We start from the raw sequence: 19,895 nt of genomic DNA on the forward strand, positions 1-19,895 counted from the left end.
TACCCACTTACATTTTGTAACAGCCATCCAACTACAAAAAAGCATGGAGACAGTCTAGCACAGTGCAGTACATTATTCCGTAACTATCATAGTTAACACATGCAGTTAGATATATATAAATGTAAAAATAGAAATAATAATAATTAAAAAATAAAAATTATAATAAGTGACGTTTTTGTTTGAATCTGCCAGTAATCAATATTATTTTTTAATGTCTTTGTTACCTGTTGTTACTGGGCGTCATCTTCTTATAAACACAAACTTTGTCCATAAAAAAGAAGTACTGACCATCCAGTAATGTAAACAAAGTGTATTAGTCATGTAGTTATATAAATGAGATAAACTTAAAACAACAGAACCATTGCACAGTTCATCAGTGCACATGTTTACAAAAGGACGTCAGTTTCTGGAATTACCGGGTCGTTGATTGACTGAATGCACCTTACTAGTAGAATTACGTGACCATGTACGAAGTTGCAGTGAAGACTGGCCTGGTGTTCTTTCCATCACAAAAGATGTGGCGAGCTGTGGTATTATTTGTGATTATCAGATAATGACTTGGCTATTGTTAAACAATTAAAGTTAAACTCGGCCAGTGAGTTGTTATCAGTTCCAGGAATCTACACTGTATGCATAACCGTTCTAACACGATTGACTGACCTTCAAGCTGCTGCGGTCCAACTGGTTGGTGTCTAATACTAGCAGATACTTTTAGTGACGATCCATAAATAACAGGGTGTTTGTGTTTTGTTCTTATTTTTTAACAATCCAACCAATTCAGGTGTGTGTGCTGGTAGTTCAAAAGTTTAACAGCTTCGTATTTATCAGCAATTGACAAATCGTTTCTTTTGCGTTTAACAGACATAGTGTACACTGTATCTAATAAGTGAACAACAACCCTTTCTCAGTCACATTTATTAAATACACAATCGCCTAGGATGATTGATCTTTAAACCAGTACTAGTAAGTACTATAGCTTCTCAGTATAACATAATTAATACAGAACAGTGATTGCCCTGAACATGTGAATCAAATACGGCTTCAATAGTTGAGCTCGCACAGGCCTACAAGCACACAGGCCTTACCTCTAAAAATAATAGTAGAGAATGAAATAAACTCGACAGATTAACTTACCTGTTGTTGAGATGGCCTCTCATTAACAGCAGTGTATTGTAAACAAAACATTAGGAGTTAGGTTGATTCAGCTTAATTATTTCATTCTTAAATCTTATAGTATGGCATTGTGATTGACACTACACAGGTTGACTGTCAATTACAGTCGGCGTACCACACACATGACACAGTCAGCACCAACAAAACAGATTAATCAGTTACTTATTTCAGCTTTTTTTCCAAATTTTGATAGACTTGCTCAGTACTTTGTGACATTAATTTAGCACCCCCCCAAAAACAAAAAATCTTAGTTATTTTTATGTGCAAGTAACCGATATTTAGTCTCAGACTGCAATTAACCGGATGTTTTGTAGTGCTAAAAGGGCAAATGGTTCCGTGTTGGGTGAAAATAGTTGATTGACCGGATTATGTTATAAACCGATATGCAAATAAGTGGAGTTGACTGTACCTGTTATTGAAGTCTTTTAACCATGGGCATTTTGTAATTGTCAAAGACCAGTCTTCACACTGACACACATCGACACACGTAGACACTCACTCTTAATTATGGCAATTTGATAAAAGCTAAAAGTGGTGGGTTGTTTGGGTTTTTATCTCTATAGGTAGCAATAGAAATCACCAAGTACAAATATTTGTCATTACTGTTTACAGTGCCACATCAAAGAGCATCTAGCATGATCTTAGATGATTGTTAATGGATTTAATAATCTTCATTGAAGATTATCACCATGACGATTACACTGGCATCATTGCACATATATTACAGGTTCACGTAATAATCCAAGGTAAACGTGTGTGATTACAGATTGAACCAGTCGTATTTTGAACCTTAGTATGTATTGTCTCATTTTCTAAATAATTTTTCCACATTATTAATTGAAAAGAATTGTGCTTACAACAGGCACATTTAAAAACAGCTTTTTCTGAGCAGGACATTCAAAAATTTACTTTGATCTGCATGTTCATTCTTTCCCATTCTAACCATTGATCCATGACTGGTTTATCAAAGGTTGTGATATGTGCTGTCCTGTCTGGGAAAGGGCATATAAAAGATTTCTTACTCCTAATGGAAAAATATAGCTGGTTTTCTCTAAAGACTTTGTATCAGCATTACAAAATGTTTGACATCCAGTAGCCAATGATTAATTAATGGTGTGCTCTAGTGGTGTTGTTAAACAAAATAAACTTAACTTTTCATGTCCATTCATTTTCAGCAAGGGGCAGATAACTCAGCCACAAGATCTGCAGCAGTGGCTGAGATTGCCAGAGTTCTTCGCCCAAGATATCATTTCTGTGGTTTGGATGGAATCCATTATGAAAGACACCCATATAGGTACTTGTCAATTAATGTTAAAAATGTCTTTTGTTCAACCACACCACTAGAGCATATTGATTTATTATTAATCATCATCATCATTAGCAGCAAGAGATTTTTTTAATACACAGACTGGACAACACATACCATGGCCTTTGATATATCAGTCATGGGACAGGGGTAAAATAAAAAAGAGACCACTGAGGGGGTTCGATGCTGTGACCAAAGCCTCAGCCGATAACTCTACCCACTGGTCTAGATCCAGCCCTGTCAGTTAGCAATGCTGCTCAGCCGAGTGCTCTACCCACTGGTCTAGATCTGGCCCTGTCAATTAGCAATGCTGCTCAGGCGAGTGCTCTACCCACTGGTCTAGATCCAGCCCTGTCAATTAGCAATGCTGCTCAGCCGAGTGCTCTACCCTCTAGATCCAGCCCTGTCAATTAGCAATGCTGCTCAGGCGAGTGCTCTACCCTCTAGATCCAGCCCTGTCAGTTAGCAATGCTGCTCAGCCGAGTGCTCTACCCACTGGTCTAGATCCAGCCCTGTCAGTTAGCAATGCTGCTCAGGCGAGTGCTCTACCCTCTAGATCCAGCCCTGTCAGTTAGCAATGCTGCTCAGCCGAGTGCTCTACCCACTGGTCTAGATCTGGCCCTGTCAGTTAGCAATGCTGCTCAGGCGAGTGCTCTACCCACTGGTCTAGATCCAGCCCTGTCAGTTAGCAATGCTGCTCAGGCGAGTGCTCTACCCACTGGTCTAGATCTGGCCCTGTCAGTTAGCAATGCTGCTCAGGCGAGTGCTCTACCCACTGGTCTAGATCTGGCCCTGTCAGTTAGCAATGCTGCTCAGCCGAGTGCTCTACCCACTGGTCTAGATCCAGCCCTGTCAGTTAGCAATGCTGCTCAGCCGAGTGCTCTACCCACTGGTCTAGATCCAGCCCTGTCAGTTAGCAATGCTGCTCAGCCGAGTGCTCTACCCACTGGTCTAGATCCAGCCCTGTCAGTTAGCAATGCTGCTCAGCCGAGTGCTCTACCCACTGGTCTAGATCCGGCCCTGTCAGTTAGCAATGCTGCTCAGCCGAGTGCTCTACCCACTGGTCTAGATCCGGCCCTGTCAGTTAGCAATGCTGCTCAGGCGAGTGCTCTACCCACTGGTCTAGATCCAGCCCTGTCAGTTAGCAATGCTGCTCGGCCGAGTGCTCTACCCACTGGTATAGATCCAGCCCTGTCAGTTAGTAATGCTGCTCGGCCGAGTGCTCTACCCACTGGTATAGATCCAGCCCTGTCAGTTAGCAATGCTGCTCAGCCGAGTGCTCTACCCACTGGTCTAGATCCGGCCCTGTCAGTTAGCAATGCTGCTCGGCCGAGTGCTCTACCCACTGGTCTAGATCCGGCCCTGTCAATTAGCAGTGCTGCTCAGCCGAGTGCTCTACCCACTGGTCTAGATCCGGCCCTGTCAATTAGCAGTGCTGCTCAGCCGAGTGCTCTACCCACTGGTCTAGATCCGGCCCTGTCAATTAGCAGTGCTGCTCAGCCGAGTGCTCTACCCACTGGTCTAGATCTGGCCCTGTCAATTAGCAGTGCTGCTCAGGCGAGTGCTCTACCCACTGGTCTAGATCTGGCCCTGTCAATTAGCAGTGCTGCTCAGCCGAGTGCTCTACCCACTGGTCTAGATCTGGCCCTGTCAATTAGCAATGCTGCAGGTTATTTATGTAACAGGTTACTATGTTTTTGATATCGTGGGTATTTGGCTCGTATTACAGCACTTCCATATTATTCACAGGTGGTATGTGCTTCAGTGGTAGAGCAGTCACATAAAGTGTGATGGGTTGTGGGATCAATCACCCTCAACGGAGTAGTCCACAACTGGTATATCAAAGGCTGCACTGCAGTAACTGAGAATTTAGATCCTCACACTGCTTATCATGCAACCATGCTTCTTATTGACCTGATAACCCCCTCCCTGATAATTTGAAGTGTTACCATATCACTAAGAAATTAGTTGGGTGCATGACAGATGTTTGCTCAGTTTTCAGCTAGATCGTTTTCTCATTTTCAAACATCCATTTACAGCAATAATTGTTGAACTGCATAAATAAATATAACATTTACACTTCCTGTAATGTCAAATTACCTCTTTATTTTTCAATTCTCTCTTATTCGCACCCATTCGAAACTAGCCAGCATTTTGAATTAAACATTTTGAAACAAAGAAGCAAGTAGCTTCCTGCAAAGAATGTTTACCTTGGAACAGCGTCTGACGTCACAGTCACTAGCAGCCAGTGATGTAGATCTTCTTCAGGTCACATATAAACTTGAGTTAAATTTTCACAGAAAAAGGTACAAAAATTGTAATGTTGTGACACGACAGACTTTGAAATATAATCTAAAGTATTTTATTTAAAATGTGGAAACACATAACTTTTAGCCTGGCTATGCCATTCCCAAGATACTGTTGGACACCTGCTATTGTCCGATTTCCGGTAGTCGTTTCTACACGATAATACTAATAGTTTCTATACCACTTTTGACTGAAACATGTTACAAAAATAGAACTTGAAAGTGGTTGCATGACTACAACAAAAACACGATATCATGGGTATTTGGCTCAGTTCGATAACGGTGTAACAGGTTACTATGTTTTGATATCGTGGGTATTTGGCTCGGTTCGATAACGGTGTAACAGGTTACTATGGTCATATCAAGCCTGCAGTGTATCTCACCCAGTGTTTTGATATCCTGGGTATTTGGCTCGGTTCGATAACGGTGTAACAGGTTACTATGTTTTGATATCGTGGGTATTTGGCTCGGTTCGATAACGGTGTAACAGGTTACTATGTTTTGATATCGTGGGTATTTGGCTCGGTTCGATAACGGTGTAACAGGTTACTATGTTTTGATATCGTGGGTATTTGGCTCGGTTCGATAACGGTGTAACAGGTTACTATGTTTTGATATCGTGGGTATTTGGCTCGGTTCGATAACGGTGTAACAGGTTATTATGTTTTGATATCATGGGTAATCGGCTTGGTTCGATAACGGTGTAACAAGCTCACTGAAGCTCATCTGTTGCACCGTAATCTAAACCTCACCAAGTAATCACGATATCGAAACGTAGAAACCTGATATTCTATATGTTTTTAGTACGAGTATCTCACCCAATGTTGGTGAAAGCCTGCAGTGTATCTCACCCAGTGTTGGTGATCAACCTATGTGGTAGCATGAGATTTTCTTTCTTTCTCAATGAAAATAATCACATTTTAGATCTGAAATGGTGAAAGCCTGCAGTGTATCTCACCCAATGTTGGTGATATCAAGCCTGCAGTGTATCTCACCCAATGTTGGTGATATCAAGCCTGCAGTGTATCTCACCCAATGTTGGTGATATCAAGCAGTGTATCTCACCCAGTGTTGGTGATATCAAGCCTGCAGTGTATCTCACCCAGTGTTGGTCATATCAAGCCTGCAGTGTATCTCACCCAGTGTTGGTCATATCAAGCCTGCAGTGTATCTCACCCAGTGTTGGTGATATCAAGCCTGCAGTGTATCTCACCCAGTGTTGGTCATATCAAGCCTGCAGTGTATCTCACCCAGTGTTGGTGATATCAAGCCTGCAGTGTATCTCACCCAGTGTTGGTGATATCAAGCCTGCAGTGTATCTCACCCAGTGTTGGTATATCAAGCCTGCAGTGTATCTCACCCAGTGTTGGCGATATCAAGCCTGCAGTGTATCTCACCCAGTGTTGGTCATATCAAGCCTGCAGTGTATCTCACCCAATGTTGGTCATATCAAGCCTGCAGTGTATCTCACCCAGTGTTGGTCATATCAAGCCTGCAGTGTATCTCACCCAATGTTGGTCATATCAAGCCTGCAGTGTATCTCACCCAGTGTTGGTCATATCAAGCCTGCAGTGTATCTCACCCAGTGTTGGTGATATCAAGCCTGCAGTGTATCTCGCCCAGTGTTGGTGATATCAAGCCTGCAGTGTATCTCGCCCAATGTTGGTCATATTATATGTGGTTACTTTTTCAATAATACTGCATCAGTGTGGGCTAGAGGGCGGGACGTAGCCCAGTGGTAAAACACTCGCTTGATCGATCCCTATCAATGGGACTCATTAGGCTATTTTTTTTTTCAGCCAGTGCTCCACGACTGGTTATCAAAGGTTGTGGTATGTGTTATCCTGTCTGTGGGATGGTTCATATAAAAGATACCTTGCTACTAATAGAAAATTGTAGCGGGTTTCCTCTCTGAAACTATTTGTCAAAATTACCAAATGTTTGACATCCAGTAGCCGATGATTAATATATCAATGTGCTCTAGTGGTGTTGTTAAAGAAAACAAACTGTAACTTTCCTTCATTCATTGTAAGTCATTAGTGTTGCTGCATGTAATTAATGTATTTCATATACATTTTTTTACAAAACAATTACTGGAGACGCGTTGTTTGGTTGTTTCAGAAACCACCAGGTGCTTTCAGAGTCCGCTCGCCATGTGTCTCGCTTCATAAGTCTGTCCAAAGTGGGAAATTCTCAAAAGAAAAAGGTTGGTTGTAAAATCTGTTTGATCTGGTTAAACTGGTATGTAAGAGTGACTATAATTTGTTTAATTGCTAAAAGAAAAAAGAAGCTTGTTTTGTGAAGGGTGGTGGGTTACATAGAGAATAATTCGAAATATCGGCTTTATCCTGTGAAGGTTAGAATGGATAATGCCGAGAGGCTCTAACAAACCGGCAGTCAACATTCGACCTGAGCAGGATAAAGTCAATATCTTAAAACAGTAAAACCAGTTATTTTATTGTCCTGGCAGTGTTTCTGCCAGAAAGAAATTTTTGGGTATGGCGCTGTGGAATTGAAAATGGGTTAAGTTTAGGGTTAGGGTTAAGAAAATCGTACAGTAATGACGAGTAATTAATTTTGTTAAAAAAATTAAATCTGCAAATAATTTGGGGTATGGCGCCATACCTGTTTTATTCTGAGGCAGAAGCCTTGCAGCTGCCATCCAACAGAAATTGTAGGGAAATCCAATTGATTTGTACACAAACTGAGTACTATCAAACTGGCAAGGATTATACAGTATGACATTATTCAAGATGCACGATGTCATTCCTTGTAAGACACTAGCTATATTTTGTCACATTAAAAAAATGATTCTAAAATATAATCCATAAATAAATGTATGTTATGTATCTTTATCATGACACAGAATTTGATTTGTGTATATTGTTCTGAAACAAACAAGTTATAGAGTATGTTATTGAAATTCTAGGCTGAAATAGTTGAGTCTGCTGATTGCAGGATAAAATGTAATATTTAGTAAGCATTCTTTTGTTTTACATTTAAATCCATATTTCTTTTCTTTAACTTACATTTATCTGTTAGACAAAAATTACCCATTTCTTTGGCTAACTTGTGCTTACCAACTGTTTTTTGTTTCTTTCATGTCATTTTTTTTTTTAATTTGTGTTTTTCAGTTTCTATATGCATTCAGCATCACCCCTCTTTCCAAAATGGACTCAGTAGAACTTATAAAACAACCTCAAGATGTCACTGAGTGTCCATACAAACCATCAAGCAATCTGGCATATACTTCGAACTCTAAAGTGTGTATTTATTCTTGTGTGTGGTTTATACAAGTGTCCTTCTAAACCATCAAGCAATCTGGCATATACTTCGAACTCAAAAGTGTATATTTATTCTTGTGTGTGGTTTATACAAGTGTCCTTCTAAACCATCAAGCAATCTGGCATATACATCGAACTCTAAAGTGTGTATTTATTCTTGTGTGTGGTTTATTCGAGTGTGTCCTTGTAAACCATCAAGCAATCTGGCATATACATCAAACTCTAAAGTGTGTATTTATTCTTGTGTGTGGTTTATTCGAGTGTGTCCTTGTAAACCATCAAGCAATCTGGCATATACATCAAACTCTAAAGTGTGTATTTATTTTTGTGTGTGGTTTATACGAGTCTGTCTTTGTAAACCATTAATTAATCCAGCATAAATATTGTGCATGTTTTCTTATTTATTTATTCAAATCCAATATTATTCTGAATACTACTTTGCACTCATACAGTTTAACTTGTTATGGTTTTTGAATATTTCACGAATGATTGTTTTGTATACTTGGTGTTTTGTGTCATTCCTTTCTCCCCTTCAGATTACATGAAAGGTTATACATTGTGCCACTCGCCAAAATTGACCTGTCGCAAATTTTAAAAACAATTGGCAAATTGTTTTTTAATTTGGCAAACTAATGTCATGTAATTGATATTTTGTAACTAGATTTTTACAGTTTTGAAATTTAATAGATAATTTTGCGAATTTTTCTACTCATCCAGAACTCGCCCTGCAAACATAGGAGGAAGATGATTGGGTCGATATTTATTATAAGAAATTCATTTTCAGGAGGAGCAATCTACTCAATTCTTCTACGACATGACAGTCAAGAAAGATAACTCTGGACAGAAGAGGAAATCGGGGTCAGGAGATTATTCAGGAGAAAGAAAACGAAAGCCACGTGAGTGAAGTTTGTTTGTTTGTTTTGTTTAATGACACAACTAGAGCACATTGATTTATTAATTATCGGCTGTTGGATGTCAAACATTTGGTAATGTCGACATATAGTCTCAGAGAGGAAATCTGCTACATTTTTCCATTAGAAGCAAGGGATCTTTTATATGCACCATCCCACAGACAGGACAGCACATACCATGGCCTTTGATTTAGCAGTCGTGGTCGCACTGGCTGGAACGAGAACGTCAGTGAAGATATAACAATGCAGATCCGGTTAACTGTTGCCATGGTTTTTATCATTCCTTGATATTTTATACAACTTTTATCACACTAGCCTTATTCTCATTATTATAAGCATACGAGACAAGGGGGACAACTGCTCTCCTCCTCCTCCTCTCTCCCCTCCCCCTCCCCTCCCCCCGTTCTGGAGCAAAACCTCAAATTCAGGAAAATATAGAGATATTCTGGCAAAATGTGCTAACCTGAGACCTTTTCACCATGGATTTCCATCATTCTACCCTGAAAATGAGTTGTAATCCATGTAAAAATGGGTGGTGATTCGTTTGTAACCCTATATAGCTGTTTGGCAATAATGCTAATATGAATATATGTTATCCAGATTCGGGCAGAAACCAGCATGCCCCCCCCCCCCCCCATACAAAAATGAGAGCCTGTATGCATATGATTATTATTTTGTTGGGACAAAATTCATCGCTAAAAGTAAAAATTCAGGGCAATTTTTTTAGGCTCCAGGCAGTGTTATTGTTGTTTAAGTCGATCTAGCTGAGTTTGTTTTTTAAATGAGTGGGGATTAGAAGAATAGAAGTTAGAATTAGGATTTAGAGATTGATATTATTACAACATTTAGTTAGAAATGGACAGTACATTGAATCCTTGTCAAGCTATTTACACTGAACACATCTGTTAATCATTTATTTATCTTATGTCATTACTTCATTGGGTTAACCAATCTAATTAAAATTAGCTCCACTATTACATGTGGATCTAACAGCAGCCCATTGGAGCTCATGTCCAGTTGACCTTTCATTCGACCTATCAAAACCGTACTTGCAAAATCATGCCAGTGATTTGAATTTTTTTTTTTTATAAATTCGGGTTTATGCTGAGGGTATACGAAATGATTCGGGTGAATTACGAAGTATGCCGGAAACTAATTGCAATATAAAATTTTATGTAAAATTCATTTCAAGACGGAAAAAAACCTCGTGATGGTATAGCCATAAAATCTGTTTATTCTAGTATACAATCCAGAGTTTATTACTGCACTTTTCCCCCTGTTTTTTTCAATGTTGAAATAGGCCAACAAGTTTGCCTATTGCATAAATAGTCTCCTTTGATATTTTTAGAATTTGTATGCTCCCGAATAACGTTATAAAAGGCGAAATGTAATTGGTTGATATTTAAATTGTTATTTATAGATGAAATGTCACCTGGACATGGGAGTCCATGCAATGCTGTTAGATCTATTGGTGAGACCAGTAGAGCTAATTTTAATCAGATTGTTGGGTTAACATTAGATGAAAATATCTTTTAATTGATAAAACAAGTAGTAAAAACCATTGTTCAAACACTGCCAATATAATTCCTTTAGATAAATTTTCTTAATACAAATATTTTCATTATTAACATAATCGAGTCTTAACGGTACTCGTCGTTTACTCTAGTGAAGTTTTTTTCGTGCTGGGGTGTCGTTAAACATTCATTAATTTTAGTGAAGTTTAGTTCAGATAAAGACAAGTATTTTTACTGGGTACAATATGTCCAATGTTTGTGGTGTTTTGTTTGCACAGCTCAACCCACTGGACCCTGCTGGTTTTGTCTAGGCAGTCCTCAAGTAGAAAAACATCTTGTTGTCAGTGTTGGCACAGAGGTAAATGTGTATTCATTGTGTATTCATTTTATACGAATTATAGGAGCAGAAAAGGCTCTGTCTTAACATGAGCACATAAATACAAACACACATAGACCACACATTCATGTTATACAAATTATAGGAGCAGAAAACGCTCTGTCTTAACATGAGCACATAAATACAAACACACATAGACCACACATTCATGTTATACAAATTATAGGAGCAGAAAACGCTCTGTCTTAACATGAGCACATAAATACAAACACACATAGACCACACATTCATGTTATACAAATTATAGAAGCAGAAAACGCTCTGTCTTAACATGAGCACATAAATACAAACACACATAGACCACACATTCATGTTATACAAATTATAGAAGCAGAAAACGCTCTGTCTTAACATGAGCACATACAAACACATAAATACAAACACACATAGACCATACATTCATGTTATACAAATTATAGGAGCAGAAAACGCTCTGTCTTAACATGAGCACATAAATACAAACACACATAGACCACACATTCATGTTATACAAATTATAGAAGCAGAAAACGCTCTGTCTTAACATGAGCACATACAAACACATAAATACAAACACACATAGACCATACATTCATGTTATACAAATTATAGGAGCAGAAAACGCTCTGTCTTAACATGAGCACATAAATACAAACACACATAGACCACACATTCATGTTATACAAATTATAGAAGCAGAAAACGCTCTGTCTTAACATGAGCACATACAAACACATAAATACAAACACACATAGACCATACATTCATGTTATACAAATTATAGGGGCAGAAAACGCTCTGTCTTAACATGAGCACATACAAACACATAAATACAAACACACAGACACACATGCATTTTATGTGCTTACATTGTTAGGTTATTACATGGAATCGGCCATCTTGAATTTAGCTTGAAATCAGAGATACTTTTTCAAGGCAGCATTTCCCATAATGCACATATGTGGCAGTGTATAGATAAAGTGAATAAAATGTGCATCAAGATGCACAGATTTTCAAACAGCATATCAGTGATATCGGCTTTTTTATTAGAAAAAATACAAAGATCATACAAATGTGAACACTTTCAGAGCAGAGTTATTTTGTCATATCAACAAAGGCTCTATCTTGCATGTGTACGCAAAGACATAAATACAAACATACACAAATGCCAACACAAATACATACACGAAGACACACTAAACTGACATCAAAACAGATTGGTAACCAACGCAATGATTTTCTTAGCAATTATTCAAAGTAAACATTTTATCAGGGAAATGAAGGATCCATTCTTTTTGTTTTCTTTTTTCTCTTTCTCTTTTTTTCTTTTTTTGAATTTACAAATGTATGCTTCATTTGCTCACCTCACCTTTATGTCTTGAGGTCACGTTTGCTTCCTTTTAAAGAAGAATAACTAATATTTCCGTAACATTAATAAAATGACGCTTCTAGTTACTGTGTCCTATTTTTTAATATATCAGTTTAATGTTTTATTTATTTTGACTACAGATCTACATTGCACTTGCAAAGGGTGGTTTAGTGCCCGATCACGTGTTGATACTGCCGATTGGCCATCACCAGTCAATAGTCTCCGCACCCACAGATATCCAAGAGGAGATCATTAAGTATCCTTTAACCAAACTGAAAAGTTGGTAAATATAGTAAAGTTTAGAAGGATAATGCAAAAATCTAAAACAAAATTCAAAATAGTTTTATGGTATTAGGTCCAAAACAAATTTTCTATCCATAGATATTACTTTTTTAAATAAAAAATGTCTGACACCCAGTAGCCCATGATGTATTTTATGGTGCTGGGGTGTCGTTAAACATTCATTCATTCATTAAATTAAAATTTTCAAACCAACATTTCTTTTCACAGGTAATGTATCCATGAAAGAGAAAACACTTCAAGTTTTCTCCATATTGTCAACTCATAATGATTTACGGCAAAACTAAATAAATATTTTGTCTCTGGTCGCCGTTTGTGTCGTTTTTGCTTGTTCTTGTTTTGTTGGGGGATTTTTTCAGTATGTATTAAAAAATATTAAATACGTAAAATAAGTTAATTTACCCTCCACTAAATTATATGGTCTTAGTTTGTGGGGTCTTGACTACTTTTATAGCATTTCATAATTACAGTATAAATTTATTTGTGAATCAAATGTACATCACAAAATGTTTTTTTAATTACAAACCTTAATGTTATCATGTATCAGTCATCTCTGAAGAAGTTTTTCAAGGCGCAGGGAAAAGGTGTGGTATTCTTCGAGAGAAACTTCAGAACTCAACACCTCCAGATTCAAGTACGTATATCCTGGTTATGTTGTGTATGTATTTACAAAACAAAAATACACTGAGGTGGGACACTGGTTACGTTGTGTATGTATTTACTAAACAAGAATACACTGAGGTGGGGCACTGGTTACGTTTGTGTGTGTATTTACTAAACAAGAACACACTGAGGTGGGGCACTGGTTACGTTTGTGTGTGTATTTACTAAACAAGAACACACTGAGGTGGGGCACTGGTTACGTTTGTGTGTGTATTTACTAAACAAGAACACACTGAGGTGGGGCACTGGTTACGTTTGTGTGTGTATTTACTAAACAAGAACACACTGAGGTGGGGCACTGGTTACGTTTGTGTGTGTATTTACTAAACAAGAACACACTGAGGTGGGGCACTGGTTACGTTTGTGTGTGTATTTACTAAACAAGAACACACTGAGGTGGGGCACTGGTTACGTTTGTGTGTGTATTTACTAAACAAGAACACACTGAGGTGGGGCACTGGTTACGTTTGTGTGTGTATTTACTAAACAAGAACACACTGAGGTGGGGCACTGGTTACGTTTGTGTGTGTATTTACTAAACAAGAACACACTGAGGTGGGGCACTGGTTACGTTTGTGTGTGTATTTACTAAACAAGAACACACTGACGTGGGGCACTGGTTACGTTTGTGTGTGTATTTACTAAACAAGAACACACTGAGGTGGGGCACTGGTTACGTTTGTGTGTGTATTTACTAAACAAGAACACACTGACGTGGGGCACTGGTTACGTTTGTGTGTGTATTTACTAAACAAGAACACACTGACGTGGGGCACTGGTTACGTTTGTGTGTGTATTTACTAAACAAGAACACACTGACGTGGGGCACTGGTTACGTTTGTGTGTGTATTTACTAAACAAGAACACACTGAGGTGGGGCACTGGTTACGTTTGTGTGTGTATTTACTAAACAAGAACACACTGAGGTGGGGCACTGGTTACGTTTGTGTGTGTATTTACTAAACAAGAACACACTGAGGTGGGGCACTGGTTACGTTTGTGTGTGTATTTACTAAACAAGAACACACTGAGGTGGGGCACTGGTTACGTTTGTGTGTGTATTTACTAAACAAGAACACACTGAGGTGGGGCACTGGTTACGTTTGTGTGTGTATTTACTAAACAAGAACACACTGAGGTGGGGCACTGGTTACGTTTGTGTGTGTATTTACTAAACAAGAACACACTGAGGTGGGGCACTGGTTACGTTTGTGTGTGTATTTACTAAACAAGAACACACCGAGGTGGGGCACTGGTTACGTTTGTGTGTGTATTTACTAAACTAGAACACACCGAGGTGGGGCACTGGTTACGTTTGTGTGTGTATTTACTAAACTAGAACACACCGAGGTGGGGCACTGGTTACGTTTGTGTGTGTATTTACTAAACAAGAACACACCGAGGTGGGGCACTGGTTACGTTTGTGTGTGTATTTACTAAACAAGAACACACCGAGGTGGGGCACTGGTTACGTTTGTGTGTGTATTTACTAAACTAGAACACACCGAGGTGGGGCACTGGTTACGTTTGTGTGTGTATTTACTAAACTAGAACACACCGAGGTGGGGCACTGGTTACGTTTGTGTGTGTATTTACTAAACTAGAACACACCGAGGTGGGGCACTGGTTACGTTTGTGTGTGTATTTACTAAACTAGAACACACCGAGGTGGGGCACACCGAGGTGGGGCACTGGTTACGTTGTGTGTGTATTTACTAAACTAGAACACCGAGGTGGGACACTGGTTACGTTGTGTGTGTATTTACTAAACAAGAACACACTGAGGTGGGGCACTGGTTACGTTTGTGTGTGTATTTACTAAACTAGAACACACTGAGGTGGGGCACTGGTTATGTTTGTGTGTGTATTTACTAAACAAGAACACACCGAGGTGGGGCACTGGTTACGTTTGTGTGTGTATTTACTAAACTAGAACACACCGAGGTGGGGCACTGGTTACGTTTGTGTGTGTATTTACTAAACTAGAACACACCGAGGTGGGGCACTGGTTACGTTTGTGTGTGTATTTACTAAACTAGAACACACCGAGGTGGGGCACTGGTTACGTTTGTGTGTGTATTTACTAAACTAGAACACACCGAGGTGGGGCACTGGTTACGTTTGTGTGTGTATTTACTAAACTAGAACACACCGAGGTGGGGCACACCGAGGTGGGGCACTGGTTACGTTGTGTGTGTATTTACTAAACTAGAACACACCGAGGTGGGGCACTGGTTACGTTTGTGTGTGTATTTACTAAACTAGAACACACCGAGGTGGGGCACTGGTTACGTTTGTGTGTGTATTTACTAAACTAGAACACACCGAGGTGGGGCACTGGTTACGTTTGTGTGTGTATTTACTAAACTAGAACACACCGAGGTGGGGCACTGGTTACGTTTGTGTGTGTATTTACTAAACTAGAATACACCGAGGTGGGGCACACCGAGGTGGGGCACTGGTTACGTTGTGTGTGTATTTACTAAACTAGAACACCGAGGTGGGACACTGGTTACGTTGTGTGTGTATTTACTAAACTAGAACACACCGAGGTGGGATACTGGTTACGTTGTGTGTGTATTTACTAAACAAGAACACATTGAGGTGGGACAAAGCCCAGTGGTAAATTGTTTGTCAGATACACAGTCAGTCTAGGATCAATCCACATCAGTGGGCCCAATGGGCAGGAGGCTTTTCCACACCACAACCGGTATATGAAAGTCCACAGTGTTTACCATTCGGTCTGTGGGATGCTGTATATGAAAGACCACAGTGTTTACCATTCGGTCTGTGGGATGCTGTATATGAAAGACCACAGTGTTTACCATTCGGTCTGTGGGATGCTGTATATGAAAGACCACAGTGTTTACCATTCGGTCTGGGATGCTGTATATGAAAGACCACAGTGTTTACCATTCGGTCTGTGGGATGCTGTATATGAAAGACCACAGTGTTTACCATTCGGTCTGTGGGATGCTGTATATGAAAGACCACAGTGTTTACCATTCGGTCTGTGGGATGCTGTATATGAAAGAACCCAGTGTTTACCATTCGGTCTGTGGGATGCTGTATATGAAAGAACCCAGTGTTTACCATTCGGTCTGTGGGATGCTGTATATGAAAGACCCCAGTGTTTACCATTCGGTCTGTGGGATGCTGTATATGAAAGACCCCAGTGTTTACCATTCGGTCTGTGGGATGCTGTATATGAAAGACCACAGAGTTTACCATTCGGTCTGTGGGATGCTGTATATGAAAGACCACAGTGTTTACCATTCGGTCTGTGGGATGCTGTATATGAAAGACCCCAGTGTTTACCATTCGGTCTGTGGGATGCTGTATATGAAAGAACCCTGTGTTTACCATTCGGTCTGTGGGATGCTGTATATGAAAGACCCCAGTGTTTACCATTCGGTCTGTGGGATGCTGTATATGAAAGACCACAGTGTTTACTATTCAGTCTGTGGGATGCTGTATATAAAAGATCACTTGCTGATAATCAGAATATACATAGCTCCCTATCTTTAATTTTTGGCGGACCATTCAAAATTGTGCCTAATTTCCTTTACAAAAATATGCACTCATTCTCTTTTGGCTTAATCCTACGTGATTTTCCAAATTCCATAGCACCATACCATCCTCCGCCTGTTACCGGCCCCGTCAGACTGCTGGTGCTCCCTTGCACCAGCCAGTGCAGCCGTCTCCCTTCCAACCCACCCCACCCCTTTTCTGTCATGGACAGAGGAGCCAGCACCTGCGCCCAGGACAGGAGTGCGCTACAACAGGTTGTTCTGAATGTGCACGTTAAACACTGACCTGACGTGACCTAATCAGAAAGAGTAGCCCATTCCATAACATCAGCAGGTATCCTATCTCATTATCTGTGTTGTCATTAACCACAAGTCTGATGTCACATAACTATAATTAAAACATTGAATGGGTGTATCATTGAATAAAATATTTCTTCCTTCCAAAATACACTATCAAATTCCAGTATCAGACACACAGTGTAAAGAGAAAACTAAATAAGGTACCATTTATATTATGAGTGTGTTTTCAATCATACTTCACAAGTGAAAGTCAGCGATATATGGTTAAAAACAAATGGGTTGAAATACATGTATGTGATTCTACAAAACTGGCCTCGGTGGCATCGTGGTTAAACCGTCGAACATAAGGCTGGTAGGTACAGGGTTTGCAGCTCGGTACCAGCTCCCACCCAGAGCAAGTTTTAACGACTCAGTGGGAAGGTGAAAAGTCATTACACCTTCTTCTCTCTCACTAACCACTAACAATTAACAACAGTTCAGATAGCTGATGTGTGTGCCCAGGACAGCGTGCTTCAATCTTAATTGGATATAAGCACAAAATAAGTTGTTCAAAATGAAAATGATTCCACAATGTCTTATGGGAAGGAGTGTAATATTCTGTTTATTACATCGTGTTATGTTCTTTATTTGCAAGGTGTTCAACTTACTTGTCATTTTGTTTTTCAAATCGGATTAGGTCCAAAATATGGCAAAGTTGATGTATTGAGGTATTTAAAGGTTCGCACTTGCCATATATTTAAAACAAATAGCTTCTGATTAGACAATGTTAACCATTTGTTTCCTTTCATTTCCCTCAATAGGAATTATTTCTGAACCATAGAGAATGATCTTTTTTTCTTCCTGTTTTTTTGTTTGTTTGCCTCTGTAGGTAGTGCCCATTCCCGAAGATACGATCATTGATGCGAAGGACGTATTTATGGATTGTGCCGAGGGTAGCTCCATCGAGCTGTACGAGATACCCAAACATTCCGACCTCAAGCAGGTGCATATCTTCATCCGTTTGGGTTTCTTTCAAACGAGTGAAACGTAGTCTTCCTTTCCGTATATATGTACTGGAACTGTGCTCATTCTTAAACAATTATATTCTTATTGTCCATTATATTCTTATTGTCCATTATATTCTTATTGTCCATTATATTCTTATTGTCCATTATAATTAACATTGGGTCAGATAGATGTACAAACTATCCAAAATTCCAACTTCAGACACATTGATATGTTCATCAGTTTTGTTCTTTCAAACAAGATCTACACTTAGTCTTTCAATTGTTATATATATATATATAGAGAGAGGTTATTACCAGAGTGTTTTTCGGTATCGTCAATATCATATATTAGGAATAAAAATTGTATTATGCAAGCATAATACATTATTTTTATTCCTAATATGTGATATTGACGATCCCAAAATACACGAGGGTAATAATCTCTTTATCATATCAGCTCAAGCTTAATACAACGTGTTTTTGTAAACTGTACACACAACTTTAATTCCAGTCCGCCATTACTAGATATTCAAATGACGTAAGAATATGTGGCGCGGTGTATTTTTGAATGGAAATGACGTCAAACTCAAATGACGTCATTTTGGATGTCCTTACATCAAAATAAAAGTTATGCCTAACGTTTTTTGTTTTCTGAATGCTGGACAGCTTTTAGTCTCAAATTGCCATTGAAATGTTTTTATTTGATGACTATGAATGCATACGTCAATCATGGAGTGTCACCAAAGTACGTTTGCTTAAATGTCAATAAACCTAGTGCCGAGACCTCGACTAATTTACATCTAATTTGTAAAGTTATCAAATTCTTAAAGTATGTGATCTGAAAAATATCACATACTTTGATTACACTGAAAATGTAAGATATTATATGATAAATATATATATATATATACACACACAGTGATATCCAGTCTCCTACAGACGTATGTGATATATATATATATATATATATATATATATACACACACAGTGATATCCAGTCTCCTACAGACGTATGTGATATATATATATATATATATATATATATACACACACAGTGATATCCAGTCTCCTACAGACGTATGTGATATATATATATATATATATATACACACACAGTGATATCCAGTCTCCTACAGACGTATGTGAGATATATATATATATACACACACAGTGATATCCAGTCTCCTACAGACGTATGTGATATACAGTGGACTCTGTCTAAACCGGATTCTGTGTAATCCGGATCTCTGCGTAAACCGGTCCATTTCTAAAGTCCCGTTCAGCTACCGTTTATCTCTTAGGTATAAATCTCTGCCTAATCCGTACTCTGTCTACTCCGGACTCCGGATCAAAAATCAAGAACGAAAGAACCGTTCATGCATTAATTACCTCTGTCTACACCGGATTGGGATTTGACTGAACGACGGGCTGCTTAATTAGTTGAACAATGATCGTCAATTGCCAAGTAATCAGGACGCCAAATACAAAATGTAATCACACACGTGTGAAGTTTACTCTTATTGCGGTAGGTCGTTAGATTAATCGGATTAATATTAATGTGTGTGTTGATACCTAACTGATTTCACTCTTATGAATTTGGCGAGTTATACTTGTCAACGCATATATAAATAGGTGCGAATCGCTCGTATATTTTTAACCCTTTGTATAAACACTTTTTAACTTCCTTGTAAATAAATTTTATTTAACCATTAATTAGTATTTTTATATAATCATTTGTATAAACCTTTCTAATTTTAATTTAATTTTTTTTTTTTTTTTTTTTTTTACTAACACTCTCCCCACCCCTCTCGTTGTGAGCACAGTTTCTGACCCTAGTCAGAAATCGTGGTCGCAACAAGCGTGCTTGAACATTAAAT

General features: G+C 38.8%; 1 protein-coding gene across 3 annotated transcripts in view; it reads left to right on the forward strand.

Annotated features, from left to right (window-relative positions):
- LOC121382205 (CWF19-like protein 1) overlaps positions 1-19,895 on the forward strand; it is a 41,764-nt gene that overhangs the window by 17,691 nt on the left and 4,178 nt on the right. For all 3 annotated transcript variants that reach the window (XM_041511729.1, XM_041511730.1, XM_041511731.1), the window contains 8 exons: positions 2,349-2,467; positions 6,907-6,991; positions 7,920-8,048; positions 8,854-8,965; positions 10,773-10,852; positions 12,380-12,495; positions 13,080-13,173; positions 17,901-18,014. In XM_041511729.1, the coding sequence (XP_041367663.1) occupies positions 2,349-2,467; positions 6,907-6,991; positions 7,920-8,048; positions 8,854-8,965; positions 10,773-10,852; positions 12,380-12,495; positions 13,080-13,173; positions 17,901-18,014 (849 nt within the window). The remainder of the gene's footprint in view (positions 1-2,348; positions 2,468-6,906; positions 6,992-7,919; positions 8,049-8,853; positions 8,966-10,772; positions 10,853-12,379; positions 12,496-13,079; positions 13,174-17,900; positions 18,015-19,895) is intronic.

This window comes from Gigantopelta aegis, chromosome 9, assembly GCF_016097555.1.
Source record: "Gigantopelta aegis isolate Gae_Host chromosome 9, Gae_host_genome, whole genome shotgun sequence".
NCBI classification, from domain to species: Eukaryota; Metazoa; Mollusca; class Gastropoda; order Neomphalida; family Peltospiridae; genus Gigantopelta; species Gigantopelta aegis.